Here is a 20,350-nt window from a genome sequence, read left to right as displayed (position 1 = left end):
GTACAAATAAATGAAACAGGACGAGGAGATCGTTTTAATGGCTTCTCAATAATAGCAAAGAAAGACACATTGATTGTTGCAATCCACAGAAAGAAATCAAATCCAGAGCTGGAAATTTTAATTTACAGTGTTCTGGTCCAGATGACACGATTTAACCTTTTTGTTGTTTTCTATCTGGATGATTGAGCTTGATATAAACCTTTGTTCAGAACATATTACTGGAATTTTTTTATATAAATGATTGTTCGGTTGATTTTGGGTGGGAAATTGTCAACAAACATTACAAACAGATCATTTCACACTTAAAGTCATAAAAACTTTAAAGAGATCACATGAAGAGCCCCAATACACAGACAGGCTGTATTTCAGCTCATTTTTTTGTCCTTTTATCAAATTTTTATAAGATGTGCTGCAGGACAAAACTACAAACTCATTGCATACATGCTTTGAAAGATTTGTGGAAACCAATCCAAACCACCCAAAGGGGGTGATAAAATGTGTCTATTTGAATTAGTTATGTTGACCCCTCTTCTTTTTTGCCAGTGTGGGGTTTTCAGCCCCTCTGTTGCTTCATACAGCCTTAAACGAAGACAAGAAAAGTGCTGACAGCGAGCAAATAAGAGCATTTGGCATGCACACCCTTGCAGGTTTTTGTGTCACTTTACACTATTAAAATTTTAATTGTTTCCTTACTGGTGTGGTGTGCACCGTGAGTGTTCACTTGTGCTCCGTTCAAGACATAAACTAGGAAAAAAAACAACATGAGGTAGGGTTTTTCCCTTCACATTAAACAGCTGCATTCTGCTGCTTTTTATTCACTTCATTAGGTTTAACAGCAACAGTTCGCCAATAATTAAAGGCTGAGGTGCCGGTCCGCCGTTGTGAAACTTGCTTTTCTTTGTCAAATGATAAACTGACTGCTTGGAGATTTTGGACCTTTGCTTCAACAAAACCCAAAGACGTTTTAAATCAACCTAATACCAATAATTATTCACTCCGGAGAAAATCTAATCCTTGGATTTGTCACTGTTAATAATAGTTGTTTGTTGCTGTCGTTTCTACGCGACCACATTTTAATCTGGTGTAACAATAGAAGTAATTTATATCTCGTCACCCTCAGTGGCTTCGCTGACATTTCAAAGTTCTCATTAAGAGATTTATTGAAGGTTCTCAAGAAATTATCATGACAATGATAAGAAATATGCTTTCACTGCCAAGAACATTGACTGCACTTGTAAAAGTTTTTTAAGCATTAAAGGCGCCTTCAAAGTCATCCAGTCAAAGAACCCAGCTTCAGATTCCCAGAGAGACCCTCAACATACTTTAGCTCACTTGTTCGCTCATTTTGCATCATGCTAGCGCCCCGGTCATTAAGGAGAGAAAGCCTCGACCCCTGATTGAGAGGCTGGAAATGAAGTGCTATTGCTTGCTTCCGTGTTTCATCCACTGCAGTGATTCAGGGGATAAAAATGTGGCCTGTCTCTTTAAGAGCACTGGCCTGTCTGCAGAATGCATCAGTCCTGTGGAGCAGACACAAGCCAGCAAGTGAAGGGAGGAGCATGGGGCTTTGCAGAGGGAGGAACGAGGACAGGAGGGAAGAGCCGCAGTCTGGGCTTCCAGCCTCCTGGCTAGACTGCTGAAAGTTATTATTGAGTTCCTGTGTAGGGCCTCCCCTCCCTGTGGCATACTCCTCTGTATTCACTACAAGGTAGACAGGCAGCACGACAGAGGCAACAAGAAAAGTTGGCCCTCTCCCATGCTCCTTTGCAGTGACCTTAAACATACAACAAATAAGAGATAATTTTGTTTAATTCTCAGTTGTTGCATGGGTGAAATCTTCTGAAAGATTCCTAAGACGGAGGCCAACCACACATGCGCTCCGCTGCACAGCTGCTCGACAGCAGCTAAAACTGTGGCCCAGCTCGTTGGTGTCTTGAGTTACAGTGCAGGAGACGTCCTGTTTTCTTAGGACCCGTTACTAGTGGAGACGAGAAGGTTCACCAAGCCACAGACTAAATACTCTCTTGCTGTGCTAAGTGAGGGGCATGATTCAAGGGCACTTCCTGGCCTCCTTAAAATAACTGTCTTTACAGATTAAGAATGTATTTTAGCGTTTAAAAAAAGGCACAAGACCTGACGGCTTCATGAAAGTTTGACCTTCACTCGCTGCACGTATTCATATTTTGCAGGATTTCTGCAGAGCTGCAGTTGCACGTGTATTGGAGAAGGGAGGAAAAGCCTCGGAGATTACATGCATCTTGCTTTACACTCGGGTCTGTGCTTGCCTGCAACCCTAATCCCTGGCCAGCCTGCCCAACTGCCATCAGCAACTACATGAGAGCCACAAAGCGCCCTCCATTTCAGCCCACCACCACCAAGACAGATTTTTATGTAACATTGGGTGTATTCATTTGAAACCTGCTGTCGCTCTAAGCAGTGCTCACGCAGGTTAACAGCACCCATTCTACCAAACACGACGAGGATCAAGTCCACGACAAGCTCAAACCCATTCAGCACCTGAGGCTCATCACGAGCCTGCGAGGTCCCACACATATCTTTTGTAGCGTGTCACGTATACGTGTCCTGATGAATCGTTACGCGAGCCAGTGTGGTCATTCGAGCTCTGGCACAGAACGGTCTCATCGGGCAGAGTTTGCAGGAAAGATCGGTGATGAGGGGGGAACCCTGGCGCTGAAACGAGTATTTTGTGAAGTTCTGGTCGTTGAGTCAGAGCTTCGTTGGGCTCTGCTGTTATGTGGTTGCCATGGAGAAAAACACAGGCTCTTGTGCAATAAAATCATTCAGCAAAAGACATTTCCAAGAATTTTCTAGAGTGAAGAAACAGACGGAAAATTGTGTATTTCATGAGGTGCTGTGGTCCACCACCCACCCTTCTTAGCCCTCCATTTTAGAGCGCTCATATTCATTTTATGGAAGCTGCCAGGCTCAAGCCCTCTCACCTAATTACTTTTGTAAGCAGATATGTTTTCTTTTGAATGGAGAAGGGAAACAAAACTGGTCTTTAAGTGTGGAATGTGTGATCATAGGAGCGGATGTTGTGGGTGTTTTATCCCCTATTTCCCTTACAGACAGTTCTTTGAACAAGTGGAAACAAGTGAAAAGCTTTTTGATCTCCCAAATATTTCTGGATACACAAACTGTGCGGCCATAGTATTTTTTTTTTTTCTGGGTTGTTTCTCCACCAAGGAGAACAGAAAATTTTCAGTTGGCATGAAATGGGTTGACACTTAATTGGTTGAGCACTAATAAAGCCCTCTGGGTTTTTTTTTTATTTTTATTTTTTTATTGTATTTCTTTTATATTTTTCCTGGAACTGTAATTCTCATTGTGTCAAGGCTTCATTTTATTTTTCCCTCGCCATTACCTTCTGGCTAAATGGGACCATTAGCACATTTGAAGCAGTGCAAAATTCTCGTTGTGCTTTCTTTTCATGGGCGTCAGACTCAACGTTTTGTAGCAGTGGAGAAGAAAAAGTTTTGACTTCAGATTATCTAGCTTCTAGGGCAGACGTGGGCAACTTAAGGCCCGAGAGCCAAAAGTGGCCCTTGGACAATCTCCATCAGGCCCCCAATATCCTTAGTTCAAAAGAAAATAACAGTTTTAAAAACAGCAATTTATCAACAAGACTTATGGAAATTTAAATTAAACATCGTATGCAAAACTTAAAAAAAAAAATTTTTCAAGCCATTGTGTTTCCAGAAACTCAAACGTTTGTTTTGCGTATTTCTGCTAACATGTATAACATGTTAAACTAATGTGTATAATATATTGTCATAAGAGCCAGTTTACAGAATATGTCTTATAGTCCCAAAGGATATTGGGAAGACCTGTTTTCTAACACATGCTATGTCAAAGTCCATGCTCAATAATCCACGTAAAAAAAATCCAACAAAGTTAAGTCAGGTCCTCTGGACGGTTTCTTTGTGTTGAAACGTTTCGTCTCTCATCCAGGAGACTTCTTCAGCCCGAGGAGTCACAACAAACTCAGACTTTTAAGTAAGTGAGTGTGAGCACACTCACCTCTACCTGGATTATTGAGCATGCATCAGGACACACTCACATAGTGGGCCAACCAGTTTGGTGCTAACTATGCTAAAACAATAAAAGGCCTGAAAAGATCTTATAGATGATCTGTCATAAAGAAAAAATCCAATTCTCTATGTGGCCCCTTGGTTGCTTTAAATGCCTTGCTATGGCCCTTTGGAAAAAAAAGTTGCTGTTCTAGAGTGAAGTTTAAATGACTCGCCATTGTTTGAGCAATGATATTAGTGAGCGGTGTTGGGGATGTTTGGTTTTTCTAACCTGGCGACCAAGAGGGCAGCATTTCAGCCAATGGTCCCAATAAATTTCACCAGGATTTATGACTTCGGTTCAAGCAATTAGCTCCTGAGAGGTTTCTCAGGATGAGTGTTGGTGAAATGACATCACATGGGGACCCTCAGTGAGCAGTAGTGACCCTAACTTCACCTCGCCCTCTCACAGTTTTTACAGCTTGCTCCCTTAACCCCACCACCACACCCCTTTTGCCCCCCTTCCCATCCCCTCACAACTCTTAACCTCTGTTATTCATCCCATTTTCATCTTTCCAAATAAACCTGCCACCTGCCCTCTTCTCTGCTCAGGGGTGGGGAGTGGTGGGCATGTGGTCATCTGGCTCGAGTTACAGCAACGGCGCGGCGGCCCAAACTGCAGCTCAGCTGACCAGTGAGCTGCTTTGACATTCTGAGAAAGGTCCGGCCTTTGGTGGCTCCCTGCTCACACAGCTGCTTTACATTTCTTTATGGCCGTGAGTTCGTGGGCTGACAGTTATAGCTTCTCGAATTACGAAATGATTCCACAATAAACATGTAAATTAATTGTTTGCCGAAGATATATTGCAAGTCTGGGAGCATCGAAGCAATATGTGGATGTAAAGAAGTCTTGTGAAAAAGTAGGTGGAGATATGAGTTTCAGTTTTAGTTAAATATTTTATGATTGCAGTAACTATTTCTGATACAAAAGCATACAAGATTTAGGTTGAATCAAGAGGAGCATATTGCTCACAACCTCTCAGATCTTAGTTATTAATACTGATTTGCGAGGAAGTGATAAAAATAAAAAATATTTGGTCTCCTGTCAAACTCATTGTATGCAAGGCTCTTTGTTGTTATAATTTGGCAGACAATAATAAAGTGCAGGACTGAAGTTTAATTTCAGTCAAACTGTAATCTTTATTTTAATCAAACCATGTGTTTCTGATGCCTAAAATCATAAAATACAAATAATTTTAAATCAATAGTCTCACTTGGCAGCTGGTAAATTATTGCTTGTTTTTAAATTATATATTTTTTTAAATTAACTAGCATAAGTTAAGTTTGATGACGTGATAGAAAAAAAACAAAGGCAGGGATTTTTCCAAAACTCTTTACAACCATTTCCAACCTTTTTATTTTTGCAGCAAACTCCTTCTTCAACTGCAAAACAGGAAAATTTACAATACATTTAGCCAATATTGTAAATGATGATAATAAAATGAACACCTCATGGAATTTGAATTCAGATATCCCACGCTGTAAGACTTGTATCATCCTACTGAGCCAACCAAACCAGGGCTGGAGGCAGAAACTAGCATCAGCCTGTAAACAATAAGTAATTATAAGAACAGGTTACTGAGTAACCCATTTTCTTATTTGACAAAAAAAATACTGAGGGAATAAAGCTTGAGTCACTAACTCAGGCCATCTGGTTTTTGAAGTTACACCAGCTGAAAATAAATTAACTATTAGATAACTAAATATCATTAAGTGGAAAATTAACTCAGTCCATTCCATTAATGTTTTAGTAAAGTCGCACAGTTGTGAAGTGGAGGATAAACAGACCACATTTATCTTAACTCTATAGTTTGACCCATTTACAACATTTGTTTATTGTATTTTATTTGATTATTATTTTCCTAATTTACAAAAAATAAAAAAGCTATCACACCATTTTATTCGTATATAGCAACTAAGAAAACAAAATATTTCAAATAAGAAGATTTTCTGAAGCCTTTTTACACAGGTCAAAATATATGTTCTGTACTTACACTGATTAACACTTTAGGTGCAATGGGAATTATATTTGGCATTTAGGTGCACATTAAATTATTTTACAGAAGTTGTGATCATTAAGGTATTTGGCTACAGCACTGAATGGCGCTCGTTTTTAATCAGAATGCTACACTCAGGGCCGCATGTGGGAATCGCTCTCTCGTTTGATTAAAATGCATTTATAGACAGTAACATTTCCCATAGGCATTTATACACACAGCCTGTAGGATACAGAGTAACAGCGTGAAGTCGCAGGAAGACTTGTTAAAAGGTACTTATTTGGATTTCTGTGTGAAGCACACAAAGGGCAAACATTTCTATAATTTGTTTTAGTAGGATAGGATGGGTGGAATAATGATTCAGAAGGAAAAAAACACAATGTTGAAAAAAATTACGTTTACAGCCCTTTAACAAAACCATACAGAAAACAACTTCATGAAGTTCAGATAAACTGAAAGAACGTGAAGGTTAATAAAGGTCATTTTTTGCGCGTGGTATATATTTTACGAGTATAAAAGAATATTTTAAGAATCAAACACATTTTACCTTTTTTTAATTGTAATTTATTTTTTAATACCATTTCTGGCAGCACGGTGGCGCAATTGGTAGAGCTGCCGCATCTCAGCGAGAAGGTTGCTGGATCAAATCCCAGCCAGGGTGCCATCCTGGGTGGAGTTTGCATGTTCTCTCTGTGCATGCGTGGGTTTTCTCCGGGTACTCCTGTTTCCCCCCACAGACCAAAAACATGCATGTTAGGCTGATTGGTAAATGTCCCTGTGAGTGAGCGAGTGAATGGTTGTTTCATTTGTTCAAAAAAGTTCAAGACAAAAACAACTGGACTTTATTTGTTACAGAAGATGTTTCGCTTCTCATCTGAGGAGCTTTCTCAATTCAAAGAACAAAGTGTGTGGGGTTTGAATTATAAAGCTGAGCTAAGCTAGATACATATGCAGATTGCCCCATCACTCCTCACAATAGGGGTTCGTTAAAGTCTTTGTCAGTCTGACTCACAGAGGAGCCACTCTGGTGACGTGGATGAAATTCCTGATAGGTGTGAAAATGACTGGGTATCAGGCCTAAAGCTGCTGGTTTTGCAAAGTTGAAATCTGAGACCTCCTCTGTTTAAAGACGGTTTCTCTCATTTAAATAAATGGCTTCCTTCACCCTCTCTCTAACCATCTGCCTTCTCAGATTTCTTCTTCTAGTCTTTTTGTCTGTGATGGACTTGCGGCCTGTCCAGGGTGTCCCCCACCTCTTGCACAATGACTGCTGGATATGGGCACCAGTGACCCCCACGACCCATAAAGGAAGAAGCGGGTAAAGATGATGGATGGATAATGGTTTTTTGGAGTTCAGGCCTAGTTTTTATTCCCTACTGTGTGTGTGTTTTGTGGTTGTCTGGCTGGCTGGCCCATGAGTTCAATCAAGAGGTCTAGACGTGTTAACTATCAGTTTTACAGTTGCTCATCCTCTCCTTCTTCAGTCCCCCCACAGCCGCCTCCTCCTCCTCCTCACCACAGGCTGTGGGGGAGGTGCAGAGGAGTGGCGTGTCAGTCCCAGGTACAGTGCTTGATGTGGGTCTGGAGCTGTTACTGTTTGGGTTGTAAAGAGGTTATCCGGTGACATTTTAATCGTCAATCTGCCTTCTTTGCGGTGGCATTAGGATTAATCTGTGGGATTAGAACTCAGCCAGTCAGACACTGGACCTGCTGCCTTGTTGCGAGGGAGAGCTTGTTAGTGTTGGGAATGTTGTGTTTCCCTGCGTACAGGCAGGCAATGTGCTCCTCAGTGACAAACCAAGGTGGCAAAGTCAGTCCTCTGTTGAATGTCCAGGTTTGTTAAAGTCAAGGATCCTGGAAGGCTCAACACGGTCCGCTGTAATCTGAAGTATTTATCCTGCTTTTATAAACACATTGAGTCATTTTCTTCTTTTTTAATGATGCTGAAAGGATAAAAAATATTTTACTGAAAGTGCAATTAACTTCTTTTCAGCCTGTAAGAAACTAATGCAAAGATTAGTATTATGTATCTTTGTAGGTCTGAGAAAAATTACTTTGAGGCTTTTATATCTGACAGACACTGAAGACATGAAGTTTGAAAGATCAAAACCTTTATAATAGAAGCTAGGCTGTTTGGTAAATGCACTGAGGTTATAGTAACCTTTGTCGCTTTGTGCAATTAAATATTACAGGAAATTCTCTTTCAAAGAAGTTTATTAATATGCAGAGCTTTTGTAACTTGCAAAAGAGTCAAAGCTCTTTGGAAACAAAGTTGCATCAATCTGTCTGGCGTGTTTTCTGCAAAAAAATAAAATAATTCTCAGAATATCACACAGTTTCAACACACACCCTAATTCTCCCATCTATTTATATTCAATTTTCTACTACAGCCTTAATTTTTTATTTTAGTCTCATACATTTGATAAGTTTTAATTTGAGCTGCAAGTTATATATTTTAAATTCACATCAAAGCCACAGCTATCCAACAGTACTGGACTTACTGAGACTTACTTACTGAGATTTTACCTTTTAATGAAGAGTTTGCTGCTCATGTAAAATAATGTTGATGATCCAGGACATTAAGTGAAAAAAACTATCATCTATAGCAAAGAACCAGAGGAGGTGTAAAATGTGACGCTGCAAGTTTAAGCTGGCATTGCAGCACTGCAGAGATCAAGATATGGATATTGGTTATGCACACATATATGAAAGTCAAGACACAAAAGCAAATAAATTGCAACACTTCTGCGTGGTGTTAGACAATTTGCAAATGTTTAAATTAATTGAAAACAGACCAAATGTCTCAAAAGATTGTTTCCAGTGTTGCATGTGTCCAACAAAAAGTCTTTCTGTGAGTATTAGTCTTTGGAAATATCTAAAACTTGCCAGCTTATCTTTAATCGATAAATGCTGTCAAAATAAAAAGTACTGTGTGAATAACTGAAAACCCTAAAGCATTTATGCTAATGACTTTTTTTTTTTTTTGCCCCAGTCGACGAAAAACGAAGCAGTGTTTCTTCTACAATCAAATTTTCCCACACATTTTCACACTCTCATTAGCCTACTTCTATTCTTGGTGTTCCTTGAACTTGTGTTTTGAGTAAAAGTTAATTGTATCCTGCGAGCTACTAAAATAAAATCCACTAGGACGGATTTTGTCGTTTCTCTTTGTCTTTCTCGTTAACCTTCATCCCCTCTGGCCTCCTGGTCATCTCTGCAGCTGCTCCTAGCCTACATTGTGAGTGTGCTAAATGTTAACAGAAGCATAAACATTGTGTGTGTGTGTGGGGGGGGGGGGGGGTGTCATTGAGTTTGTAAGAGAGTTATTTTGCTGGTTTTAACCTTTTGTCTTTTCCCAGAAGTATGGCTTCACATTTACTTCTCTTGTTGCAATCGTGCTCAAACAATCTGGTGAAACTTCTTGGCTGCTTCATTCTCACCATTAGCCCCAAAATGATTATGGCAATTTAGAATAAATCATCTGCAGCGATATTTGTTTTGTGTCTTTTAGTTTAGGGTTTACTGTCAGGTCATCCTCTAGAGGCGGGAGGGATTTCAACGTCACCGTCAATATCCAGGCGGGCATGTCTCTTTGTTATGGTTGCCATGTTTGGACCTGAAGAGGAATTTTTTTTCCCCTTGTTCACCACCAGTACAGTAATTTCTCTTTTTGTTTGCTCTCACCAGAGCAGCAATGTCTTCATGCTCACACAAGCAGTTCACCTCATTCAGGAACAGTTGTTTTTGTTCACGATGAAGAGACCAGAATTGAAACTTGTCAGCAGGAGATTAAAGAGAGTTCAGTGTGTTTTATTAGTCTTAATCCAGATTTGGATGTGACGCACAATGGCTCTGAATGAGGGGAATTGTTTAAAAGGGAAGAAAAAAATTAAAGTGTGTGTGTCTTGGCAGATGGAGAAAAGAAATCTCCATCATTGCTCTAATCTTTACTTTTCATACAAGTGCAGGAAAAAACGGGCATTGTGACATTTTGTGAAATCCTTAAATTGAATTACTCTTACACCTAAAATAAAAAAAACTGTCATAAACTAAACCTTGTTTTTATGAACTAGTGTATTTATTGAAGCTAATGTTTATATAGTATTTGAAATTAAATGTATACAATATAATGTAAATCACTGACAAGATTAGATTGATTAGTTGACTGACCAGTTTTAGTCAGCTGATATTCATCACCTATAAAGAAGTCGTCAGGCGGCCATTAACCAAATACCCCCCAAAATAGGCAAAAATGTAAAAATCGATGTATACCGGCCATCAGCTACCCTCATTTCTGAAGATTGGCATGTATTTATTAATACTATTGGGATCCCATTTGTTTTCAGTGACCAGGAGACAAAATTTTTATCCCAAGATACTTTATCTATACTTTATCTGTCATCTGCTCCAGAGGTAGAGCACCAGTAGCCTTTCAGTAGCCACTACGACAGCTCAGGGTGTCAAATAAACATTTTGAAATCCAAGAGAGGTGTATGCAAATTCTAAAACAGTAAGCTAGAGAAGAGATTGAAGATTTGTCCAGACGTCCTTGACTTTCAACATTGTGCATAATTAGAGATGCACAGTATTGGATTTTTGGCTGATATGCCAATATGTTAAAACTTATTTTGCCGATAACCGATAGAATACCAATATTTTTAATATATTTTCCTTTGTCAGAACATAGCCCTCTTATTGAGGCTTTTTTGCTACAAAAATTGTGCAACAGCTGTAAGCCATATGATATGCATAGCACTTTAATTTATATTAAATGAAAAATGTTAAATGTTATTTATTAGCATTAGTCACCTGTGATGCTGTCTCACTTGTGGAGGCTTGTTCCAGGTTCCTAGCTGCAGAGTGGGATCCTCTGCACTCCTGTGCATGAAGGACAAACTTTTTAAGTTCAAAGTTTTTGTCTATCCATTGTGCTGTAAGACTAATCATGCTAACGGGGCTAACACGATGTCCAGATGTCTGTAATAAAACTCACACAACTTAGTGCTATCTGCTATTAGCTTCTCAATGACGTCGGAAATGACGGCTTGTAACTCGGGTAAGGCTACGTCGGAAAAATATCTCAGACTGGAGTTGATGTAGCGAGGCTCAACGTAGCCCAGAAATCTCTGGAATCCAATATCCTCAATGAAAAAAAGTCCACACCGCCGACATTTTGACTTCTTCCTCTCCACCATGATCAGATCAGGTAGGCGTGCGTGACGTCATCACGTTGTGCTGGCGCTGCAGGCATCCTTGTCACTGGGTTGTCATACAAAAACAGCACTTTTTGTGTCGGTGAGTTGTTTGATGGAATGGCCTATGTCCAATATTCAACTTTTAGTGCTAATATCGGCCGATACCATGCCGATAATATCGTGCATCTCTATACAAAATGTACAAAAACATTTTAATTAGCCTACAAATAGGGTGACAAGATGTTTTTTTAGTGGCAGCTGCCACTTCGTGCCACCCACTAGAACCTCAACTGCTTTCAGATGCTGTTTAGTGAGCTTTATGATTCTGTGTTACAGTAGCAGCAGTAACATTACAAAAACTGACATTATGTAAAGAAAGGGCTTTTGGAGAAACCACATTGCTATTGCGGATATTATATATTGGTGTGTAATAGTTTTTCCACTACAGTTTAACTAATAACACTGCTTTATTGCCACGTTTTGCTACCTTTAAACTGTCAAATTGTGTGAATCTCTGATGAGCTTTTCCACCTTTAGGAAGAGAAGTTTGTTCTCCATGTACTCCGACCTCATCAATTCTCAATCCCAAAGACAATTAGGACAATCCAATAAGCTCTACTGTAATGCCGGCCTTACGCCAAGCCTTGTGGCTGCCTTTCTGTGGCTATACTTCCGTGACTCAGTTTACTACATAAACACAATGTCCTCAAACAGGACACAGTGGGGATTTGGGTAAATTAATAAATTAGGCTAAGATTTAGAGAGGAGGAGCTGTGGAATAAAGAAGTTTCAAAGGTGTTTTAGACATTTGCCGTTAGTTTTCACCCCCAGCTGTTACTGTATGAGGTGACTAAGGGGCTTTATATAAATCAAGGGACTATCATGTGATTTATGTATTTAAATGGGGAGCTCAAGGCATCACTGTGTCTTTATCTATATCGAACCAAACATATCGCATTACTAAAACTAGTATTCTCTCACTTCCAACTAAGGCTGCAGCCGGAATGAGCCATGCCAGTTGGTGTGCCCTTGAGTGAGACAGCGCCCCACTAAGCACATGTCGATCTGGGGATTACATTCAGGGGTTTAGGAGGGGGAAAGGAGGCCGTAATCTGAAACTGTTGTGTCTTGTTGCTGTGCACTTTTCTTAATGCATCATGCAGCATGCGTTGGTATTGTATGACCATTGCCCTAGGAAGTTCATCTGGGGGAACTATTTTCGTCTCACCAGATGAGCGCCGCAACATGTTTTTGTTTCTTCCTAATTTTGTTAGTGTGCCTGTTTTTTTTTTTTTAGAGCCACAACAGATGCTAGAGGCTTACATTTTAGTCCTCTATCACACTGTGTGCTTCTGAAAAGCATGAAAAATTTAGACTTGACAAGATTATATAAAAGGAAGCACACGCGCTTGCTTATATGCTCTTCGCGGGAAGAATCCCATTTGTAAGCACAACATGTTTTAACTACATCCAGCAGCCCTTTAGCTTATACAGTAGCCTTGTATGAATTCAAAAAGGAAGTTCCAAGTCCATCACCTAATCATCATGTGAAAAGCCTACTAACTTAGAGATAGGGTGAGAAGCTCGATCATCCGGGAGGGACTCAGAGTAGAGCCACTGCTTCTCCACGTCGAGAGGAGCCAGTTGAGGTGGCTCGGGCATCTGGTTAGGATGCCTCCTGGACGCCTCCCCTGGTGAGGTGTTCCGAACACGTCCCACCGGGAGGAGACCCAGAGGAAGACCCAGGACACGCTGGAGGGACTATGTTTCTTGGCTGGCCTGGGAATGCCTCGGGATTCCCCCGGAGGAGCTGGCCCAAGTGGCTGGGGAGAGGGAAGTCTGGGCCTCTCTACTTAGGCTATACTCCCGCAACCCGACTCCGGATAAGCGGAAGAAAATGGATGGATGGTTTCTCTATCTTGGATGTTTGGCAAAACAAATGTTTCTGCTGTGTCTGCACCACTCAAACTCAAAATGGCATTTTAATTTAGAAAAACACTAATTTTAACAGACACTGTCAGTTTGGACCTGTTAACAAGACCATGCTGCTATACAGGACAAAACCATGATGTTGAAAGAACCTCACTGCTAACCGAACCACACTGTAGATGTATTTCTTTTTCAACTTCGGCGCCTTATTTTTTTTGTATGTTAGTGGCATTTTTTCTATGTTTTTTTTAGTATTTTACTAGTATTTTTTATATGTTTTGTAGTATTTTAGTAGTATTTTTCAATATGCTTTTTAGTATTTTAGTAATAATTTTTGTATGTTTTTTTAGTATTTTTGCTGCATGCTTTGGTATTTATTTTATTTTATTTTTTGGGCGAGTTGAGACGGTTCTTTTTGTCCTAAGCATTTCATTGCATTGTTGACCTTGTGTTGATTTTACATATGACAAATAAACCAAACCTGAACTTTCGGATGTTTTTCACTTATCCATGCAGACTTGACAAATGGTGATTAGAAACATAGTATCTTAATTTGCATATGCTCCCTACCACCATAACAATGGCACCAGATTTTTTATTATTATTTTATTATTATTTTGCATCTGTTTGGCTTGTTAATACTACTAATAATAATAATAATTTTATTTAAAAAGCGCCTTTCATGACACCCAAGGACACTTTACAGTAAGAACAAAGATCAACAGGAATAAATTACATAAAGAATATAAAATGCATAAAGAATATAAAATACAGGGCAGCACAGTGGCGCAACTGGTAGAGCTGCTGCCTCTCAGCGAGCAGGTCCTTGGTTCAAACCCGGGTCCAGGGGCCTTTCTGGGTGGAGTTTGCATGTTCTCTCCGTGCATGCGTGGGTTTTCTCCGGGTACTCCAGTTTCCTCCCACAGACCAAAAACATGCATGTTAGGCTGATTGGTAACTCTAAATTGTCCCTAGGTGTGAGTGAGAGAGTGAATGGTTGTTTGTCTTGTTTGTCTCTATGTGGCCCTGTGATGGACTTGCGACCCGTCCAGGGTGTACCCCACCCCTCACACAGTGATTGCTGGGCATGGGCACCAGCGACCCCCGTGACCCAAAATGGAATAAGCGGGTAAAGATAATGGATGGATGAATATAAAATACATACAGCAAAGTTAAGGATAAGCGAGTCTAAAGAGATGTGTTTTCAGTTCTGACCTTTTCATTATTTAACTTTTTTATATCCCGAGAAAGCTTATAAGTGAGATTTAATGCTAAAGCAGCATTAAAAAAGAGCTCTCTTTAGCCATGCTCAGAATGCCTTTCTCTGTATTTTGATGTGTTTATGTGTATAACACTGAATGTGAACATTAATATCATGGTCTGATTAATGATTTTTCATTTTAACTCATAAATCTTAGCAATCTAATGGTTGCAATACAACACTAACAGCTAAAATTACTGTAAAAATTCCAGCGATAGACCAAAGGACACACCTTAACCACACTTTTTCCTCATTTTTTTCCTCTACCTGTTTAATTGCCGTTTTGTCCTCTTTCTTGCTCCTTATCTCACATTATTGCCCCAAGTAAACTGCTGTAGAAACACGGTTAATTATTTGTCATGATGTTACACAATTTCCAAAATATAATATTTCAGTAGCGTAACTCCAAGTGCGTTCAACACTAACTGTACAATGGAGTCATATTTGTTCTTTTATTTGTTATTTGGCCAAATTGAACCGTGAACAAACTTAAAAGACATCTTCGTCATGTCCCAATAAGTTTGTTACATATGATTATTGTCAAAAGCCGGCTTTAAGACAGACTTTATATGCAATCAGTTAAAAAAAAAAATAGGGCGATTGCCTTCATATTCAATAAAACCCCAAACAGACTCTAGTTAGTATAAGATGTGATGTTCAAACAGAAACTAAAAATGTTTGCAATGTGCTGTTTGTTATTACCAGCCATGCCAGCATGAAAATACTTGCATCTCATGCTTGAGTTGCAATGCTATTATATAGCTCTAATTAAAAAATAAAGCATGTCTGCTCCTGTCCATCTGCTATTAGAACCTGTTTAGCCCACAGGTTTGCTTTGAACTGCTCCCTCATTACAGTTCCTCAAAGAAATTTCATACAATAGTGAGTTGAAAAGGCCAATGCTTGAATGGAGCCTGAAAGGAGAGGCTGTACTTGGCCTTCAAGTACGCATTCCTTCAGCTCAGTGCTTCCTCTGTGGTCCCCCTCTTCTGCCCCCCGCCCCCCTCTCCCACTCAAGACTCAGTTCCCACAGGGGACTCAGCCAAAGCAAACTCCTCAGAGGAAGTCTCCCTCTCCTTTCAGTATGAGAGAAAGAGAGGGATGGATGTCCGATCCAGGCCCTGTGGGACCTGCGAGGCAGTAGGATGTGCGAGGAGGTTTTGTCATGTCTCTGTGGCCGTGCTATGTCTATGATGTGGTGGTGAGTAAAGCCCGTGCGGCTGCTCTCCTGTGAGGTCAGTGTCATATTTAGCCGGCAGGTCCCTTGTGGTGTCTGGGAGTGTCTGTTTTCTGGCTCTATTATGTCTACTGCTCATAGCCTTCCTGGAGCTGAAAACCTCAGGGTAGAAATAGTACCAGACACGCAGACATCCTTTGTCAGGAAAACAGCAGTCACGTCAGTAATTACAGAGTCTGATTACACCAGGGCAGCAGCTCGTAGAACGCCACTGGCCGGGACCCAGGCAGGTGTGGGGTCGAGTCATCGCTGAGCACTCGGGAGGAGGTCTGGGTTAAAAGAATTAACCTACAGTAGCAAAACCAAACACTGAGCTTTGTGTGTGAAAGGTGTGTGGTGACTGGTTAGACAGGTGGAGGAGTGTCTGGGCAAATATGTGCGCCTCACGTTGCTTTAAAGTTTAACCAGCGTTATATAAAACGAATTTAAAAACTAGCAATTAAAGCTTTTCTTTTCAACTTAAATTAACACAACAACAAAAAAGTATAACTTCTCTCAGGTCACATTTTTAGAACTGCAGCAGACTTTATTATCTGTGTTTTTTGGAATGCTGTGCCAGACCTAAATTACCACCTCCACCCTTGAGGGTGCAGTATCAGACACACACACACACACACTCCCACACACACATATGTCTTTACACCCCTTCTTCACCCACCCGCCTTCCCACACAACCCACTCATAGCTGCACACACAAACCCTGGCTTTGTGCAGAAAATCGTGCAGGTGTGATTCATTACCAACCTGGCTTCCTCGCTAAATTTCCATATTTAGATTATTGCAGCTAAGCGGAGATTAAGATTTCATAAACACACGTAACTCCGCAGGGGTGTTTTTCATTGAGGATTTTGAAGGTGGTAATCATTACTCTTGAATCGCACAGGAGGAGATGGGAGTGTTGGCCGTTCCTGCAGGCAGGATGTCATCGTAGTGAGTAAGAAGCGACAGGCAGGTCTGTGCTGGCCTCTGTGCCTGCCTAGGTAAACATATCCTCCGTCTGACAAGGAAGGGGGTTAACCGTCTCAACGCTGAGGCCTGCAGCTTGCCACACACACAGGGAGTCAGTATATCTGAGGAAAAGCTTGTGGGATTCAGGGTTTTCCAGCAGACATATACTTCCCTCCTCGAGTTTGGAGAATGCCTTCGAACTGTACATGACTCTGCAGTTCTGTTGTGGACGTGAAGCCGTTTTGAAACCCTTCCACTCCATCTTCTGTCAGAACCGAGTGCAATCACTTTAATTTCTCTTCCTCTCTGTCTGGGTCTGCCTTTTTGCTCGCTGTGTTTCTGCGGTTTGTGGAGTCGATCTGCTCCACCTGACGGCGCCTCTTCTCCTTGGCAGGGAGCAGTGTAGCCTTACTGGCTGCCAGCCAGACCAGCTTGAGTGTCTGCTCAGCTCAAAGACCCGCTCGCGCACACACACACGCACACACACGCACACACACAGACATGCCAAACGCAAGAGATTGAATGCTTACACAGACGCATCTTCGTCCTCCCTCTTCGCCTCACTCTGACTCTATAATTTTCTCCCTTTCCATGACCTTCTGTTATTTAGTGTGGGAAAGAACTGTAAAACATTGCTGCATGTTCTGACAAATCTGTGTCCTACTTATGAATAATGCCATTTTTTGCAGTCACAGCGTAGCATTCTTAGAAGTTTGTTTTTCTTTTTCAACGTCTACTGTACTCCGTGATGTAATATCTGTGAGAGGATGGTAATAATTCAACTTCTGATCTCGCCTCTCTCTGCAGTCGCTGAGCCCGATCCCACCCAAGAGGTCCAAGCTGGACAAATTGCAGTCTCCGTCTGCTGACAAAGACAGGAAACCTGACTGGCTGCAGTCGCTGTCTAAGTCTGCACACAAGGTTTGTATGCTATATGACTACGTTGCATCGTTGAAATTATAAAGGCATGATGTGAAATCTATTTATTCGTTCTTTACATTATAGTCTACACAGCACCCTTGTTCTAGAAAAGGAGCTTTTGGACACTTTTTTGTGGTTGATATTAGGGCTGAATGATTTTGGAAAATATTCTAATGGTAATTTTTTTTGCTGCAATATTGCGATTTAATATGCGATTATTTTTCAATGTCTTCTCCTCGTATTTTTCAGCAAACACAAGCAATCAATCTGTTTCAGTTGCAAAAAACTCCACTTTTTTCAGCACTTCTGCTGCTCTGGTTCTGCTTTTCTTTGTATACTGTAGCTCCGGGATAGCGACTTGGCTAAAATGTGTGTATGAGGGCATTCTGTACCACCTATCTATTGTGTTTACTAAAGCCAGAAACCCAGGCTTGGTCACTATATTAATGGACAACATGTCTTTCACTATGAACTCCGTTATTGCTCTAGTAATTTCCGTGTGCTGTTTCAAATTATGTTACGGAGTATTACGTTCGAACAGTTCGGTCAGTGATCCCTGTCGCCTGGTACTTTGCTTACTTTAAGATGAAGCACTGGTCGTTGGCAGCCATGCAACTATCGTAAATGGCTTTGTGGTGATTTTTTAAGTGTTGGTAAAGATTTGTGGTGTCAACTCGAGAGGTAGCAACAGCAGCCAGGCAGGTTCTGCACAATTCATGTCGTTGTGCAGCGTCTCCTTTTTTATGGCCAAAATAATTCCAAACAACGGTCGTGCTGCTCCTCTTTGGTACCAAACGTTCAGATGTATCAGCTTCTGTCGAGCCTGACGCCATTGTGCAACCGGTTAAAGTGCAGTGTTGACTTCTCCCACTCCCTGCTCTGCTCTGCTCACTCGCAAGTGACGTAACCAGATCACGTGATCAGTCAAATCACAGCCTTTGCAATTAGAAAATCTTGTTTTATCATATCGCGATATTATCGCAAATTCAATTAATTGTTCAGCCCTAGTTGATATAATTGTAGTTGATTAAGCTGTAGGGATAGAGTTTATCTAAGGTTGTTGTTTTTTTGTTTGTCAAGGAGCTGAAACAGGTCCAGCTGAAACAGAGGCCCTCTGCTTTCCGCCCATGGTCTCCAAAAGCAGCAGAAAAAGAGAAAGCAGCGACTCAGAATGAAGCAGAAAGGCGAGTCCTCTTATCGGACCTTTAGCCTTTAAACACAAAACGTCAGTTTCTAAAGTTTCTAACCAGTGAAATCCTTTGCATAAATGTTTTTCTATAGACCCTGCTTAAAAACTCAGGAGACCTTAGCTGCTGCAGTGGTTCCTCTGCTCCATCCCAGCGACAGTTACACCTCCAGCAGAGAGGCCAAAATCATTCCCATTCAAGAGCTGCATAATGGTGGCACCCAGCCGTCCACAAAACTGTCCTATTCTGCCATCACCGGTCGAGCCGAGGACATGGACACAGACGGAGAGATCGATGTGGACGACTGTGATGATGGTAAGTTTAAACTGCTGGAATGAAGCAAAAATACTCTGAACAAAATAAACCAAGACATTTATCACTGCACAATTAGTTTATGTAAGACACCAGTTTTTCCAGTGCAGGTTTTATTTGATGTGTAAATGAGTCATGTAAGAAAGTGTTTTGATACTAGTACAACTCTGCCACCTGGTGTCAAATAAAAGTACAAACACAACTTTATCGGATCAGTTAAAAAGCAATCGCCTTAAAATACGAAACAAATTTTTGTTGTAATATCTGTTTAGAATCAGCACTTTAAATCCCATTCCAAATTCCTGTTCAAATTCCAGTGACATCTCTCCTCAGGTCTTGTTTCAGCCTCCTCTGTGGCGTTACCTCCCTCAGCCTCCACCAGCATCGCTCAGAGTCTGACGCTTCAGCGGGTCGCTCCGGTTCAGGATTTAGCTCCCTGGCTGCTGGAGAACGTCTGCCCAGAGATAGATACCATGAGGCAGATGCTGCGCACTGGCCTGGACACCAAAGAGGCCCGAGAGAAAATCCTGCAGGAGATTGTCAGAATGAGAGTGAAGCAGGAGGAGAAGCTGTCAGCCGCTCTGCAAGCCAAACGCAGCCTTCAGCAGGTACCTCTCTGAGCAGGATTAGCCGTTAGGAAACTTTCAGTGGAGTTTTACTTTTAAACAATAATCCCCTCTAATGGTTTTCAGGAGCTGGAATTCGTGAAGGTGGCTAAAAAGGGCCGTCTTCGTGATGCCATCGAGGCCAAACGCAACTTGCGAAAGGAGATTGAGCGCCTTCGCGTGGACTGGGAGAGGAAGATAAGGGAGGCTGAGGAGTCGTGCGGGCGGCTGAACAGGGAGCTGGAGAGAGAAAGACAAGTGCGGGTGTGCGACCAAGGTTGTGAAGCTGAACGTCTCCGGGTTAAATACTCGACTCAGGTAAGATGCTGCTTCACTTCAACACACTGGATGTTTTCTTAAACTCACATGTTTATCTCAGTTTGTAATAATAGTCCAGGCGACAGGAATTCCTAAAAGATGTTGACATGCACGCGCGGAGTCAGCAAATGTGGACGATATTCCTATTTACCACTCCAAACTCAAAGAAGGAAGATCCTGAGCGCAGCTACTTTTCATTCAGCCTTTATTTAGACAGGTTAATCCCATTGAGCCTCGAGGACTCATTTACAAGAGAGACCTGATTTCAACAAAGACTGATGACAACAATGGATAATCATAAAAGAGAAAACCCAAACTGTTCCATGCCATGACCCCCACAAACAGCATT

The 20,350-nt window shown here is 41.2% G+C and overlaps 1 protein-coding gene across 1 annotated transcript in view; it reads left to right on the top strand.

Annotated features, from left to right (window-relative positions):
- skib (v-ski avian sarcoma viral oncogene homolog b) overlaps positions 1–20,350 on the top strand; it is a 37,604-nt gene that overhangs the window by 15,257 nt on the left and 1,997 nt on the right. Inside the window, exons 2-6 of the mRNA XM_037678739.1 lie at positions 17,466–17,579; positions 18,660–18,763; positions 18,861–19,081; positions 19,412–19,686; positions 19,771–20,001. Of these exons, the coding sequence (XP_037534667.1) occupies positions 17,466–17,579; positions 18,660–18,763; positions 18,861–19,081; positions 19,412–19,686; positions 19,771–20,001 (945 nt within the window). The remainder of the gene's footprint in view (positions 1–17,465; positions 17,580–18,659; positions 18,764–18,860; positions 19,082–19,411; positions 19,687–19,770; positions 20,002–20,350) is intronic.

This window comes from Nematolebias whitei, chromosome 7 (genome assembly GCF_014905685.2).
Source record: "Nematolebias whitei isolate Nwh7 chromosome 7, NemWhi1, whole genome shotgun sequence".
NCBI classification, from domain to species: Eukaryota; Metazoa; Chordata; class Actinopteri; order Cyprinodontiformes; family Rivulidae; genus Nematolebias; species Nematolebias whitei.
The sequence above is the reverse complement of the archived record's forward strand: the minus strand, read 5'-3'. Positions and strand labels throughout refer to the sequence as shown.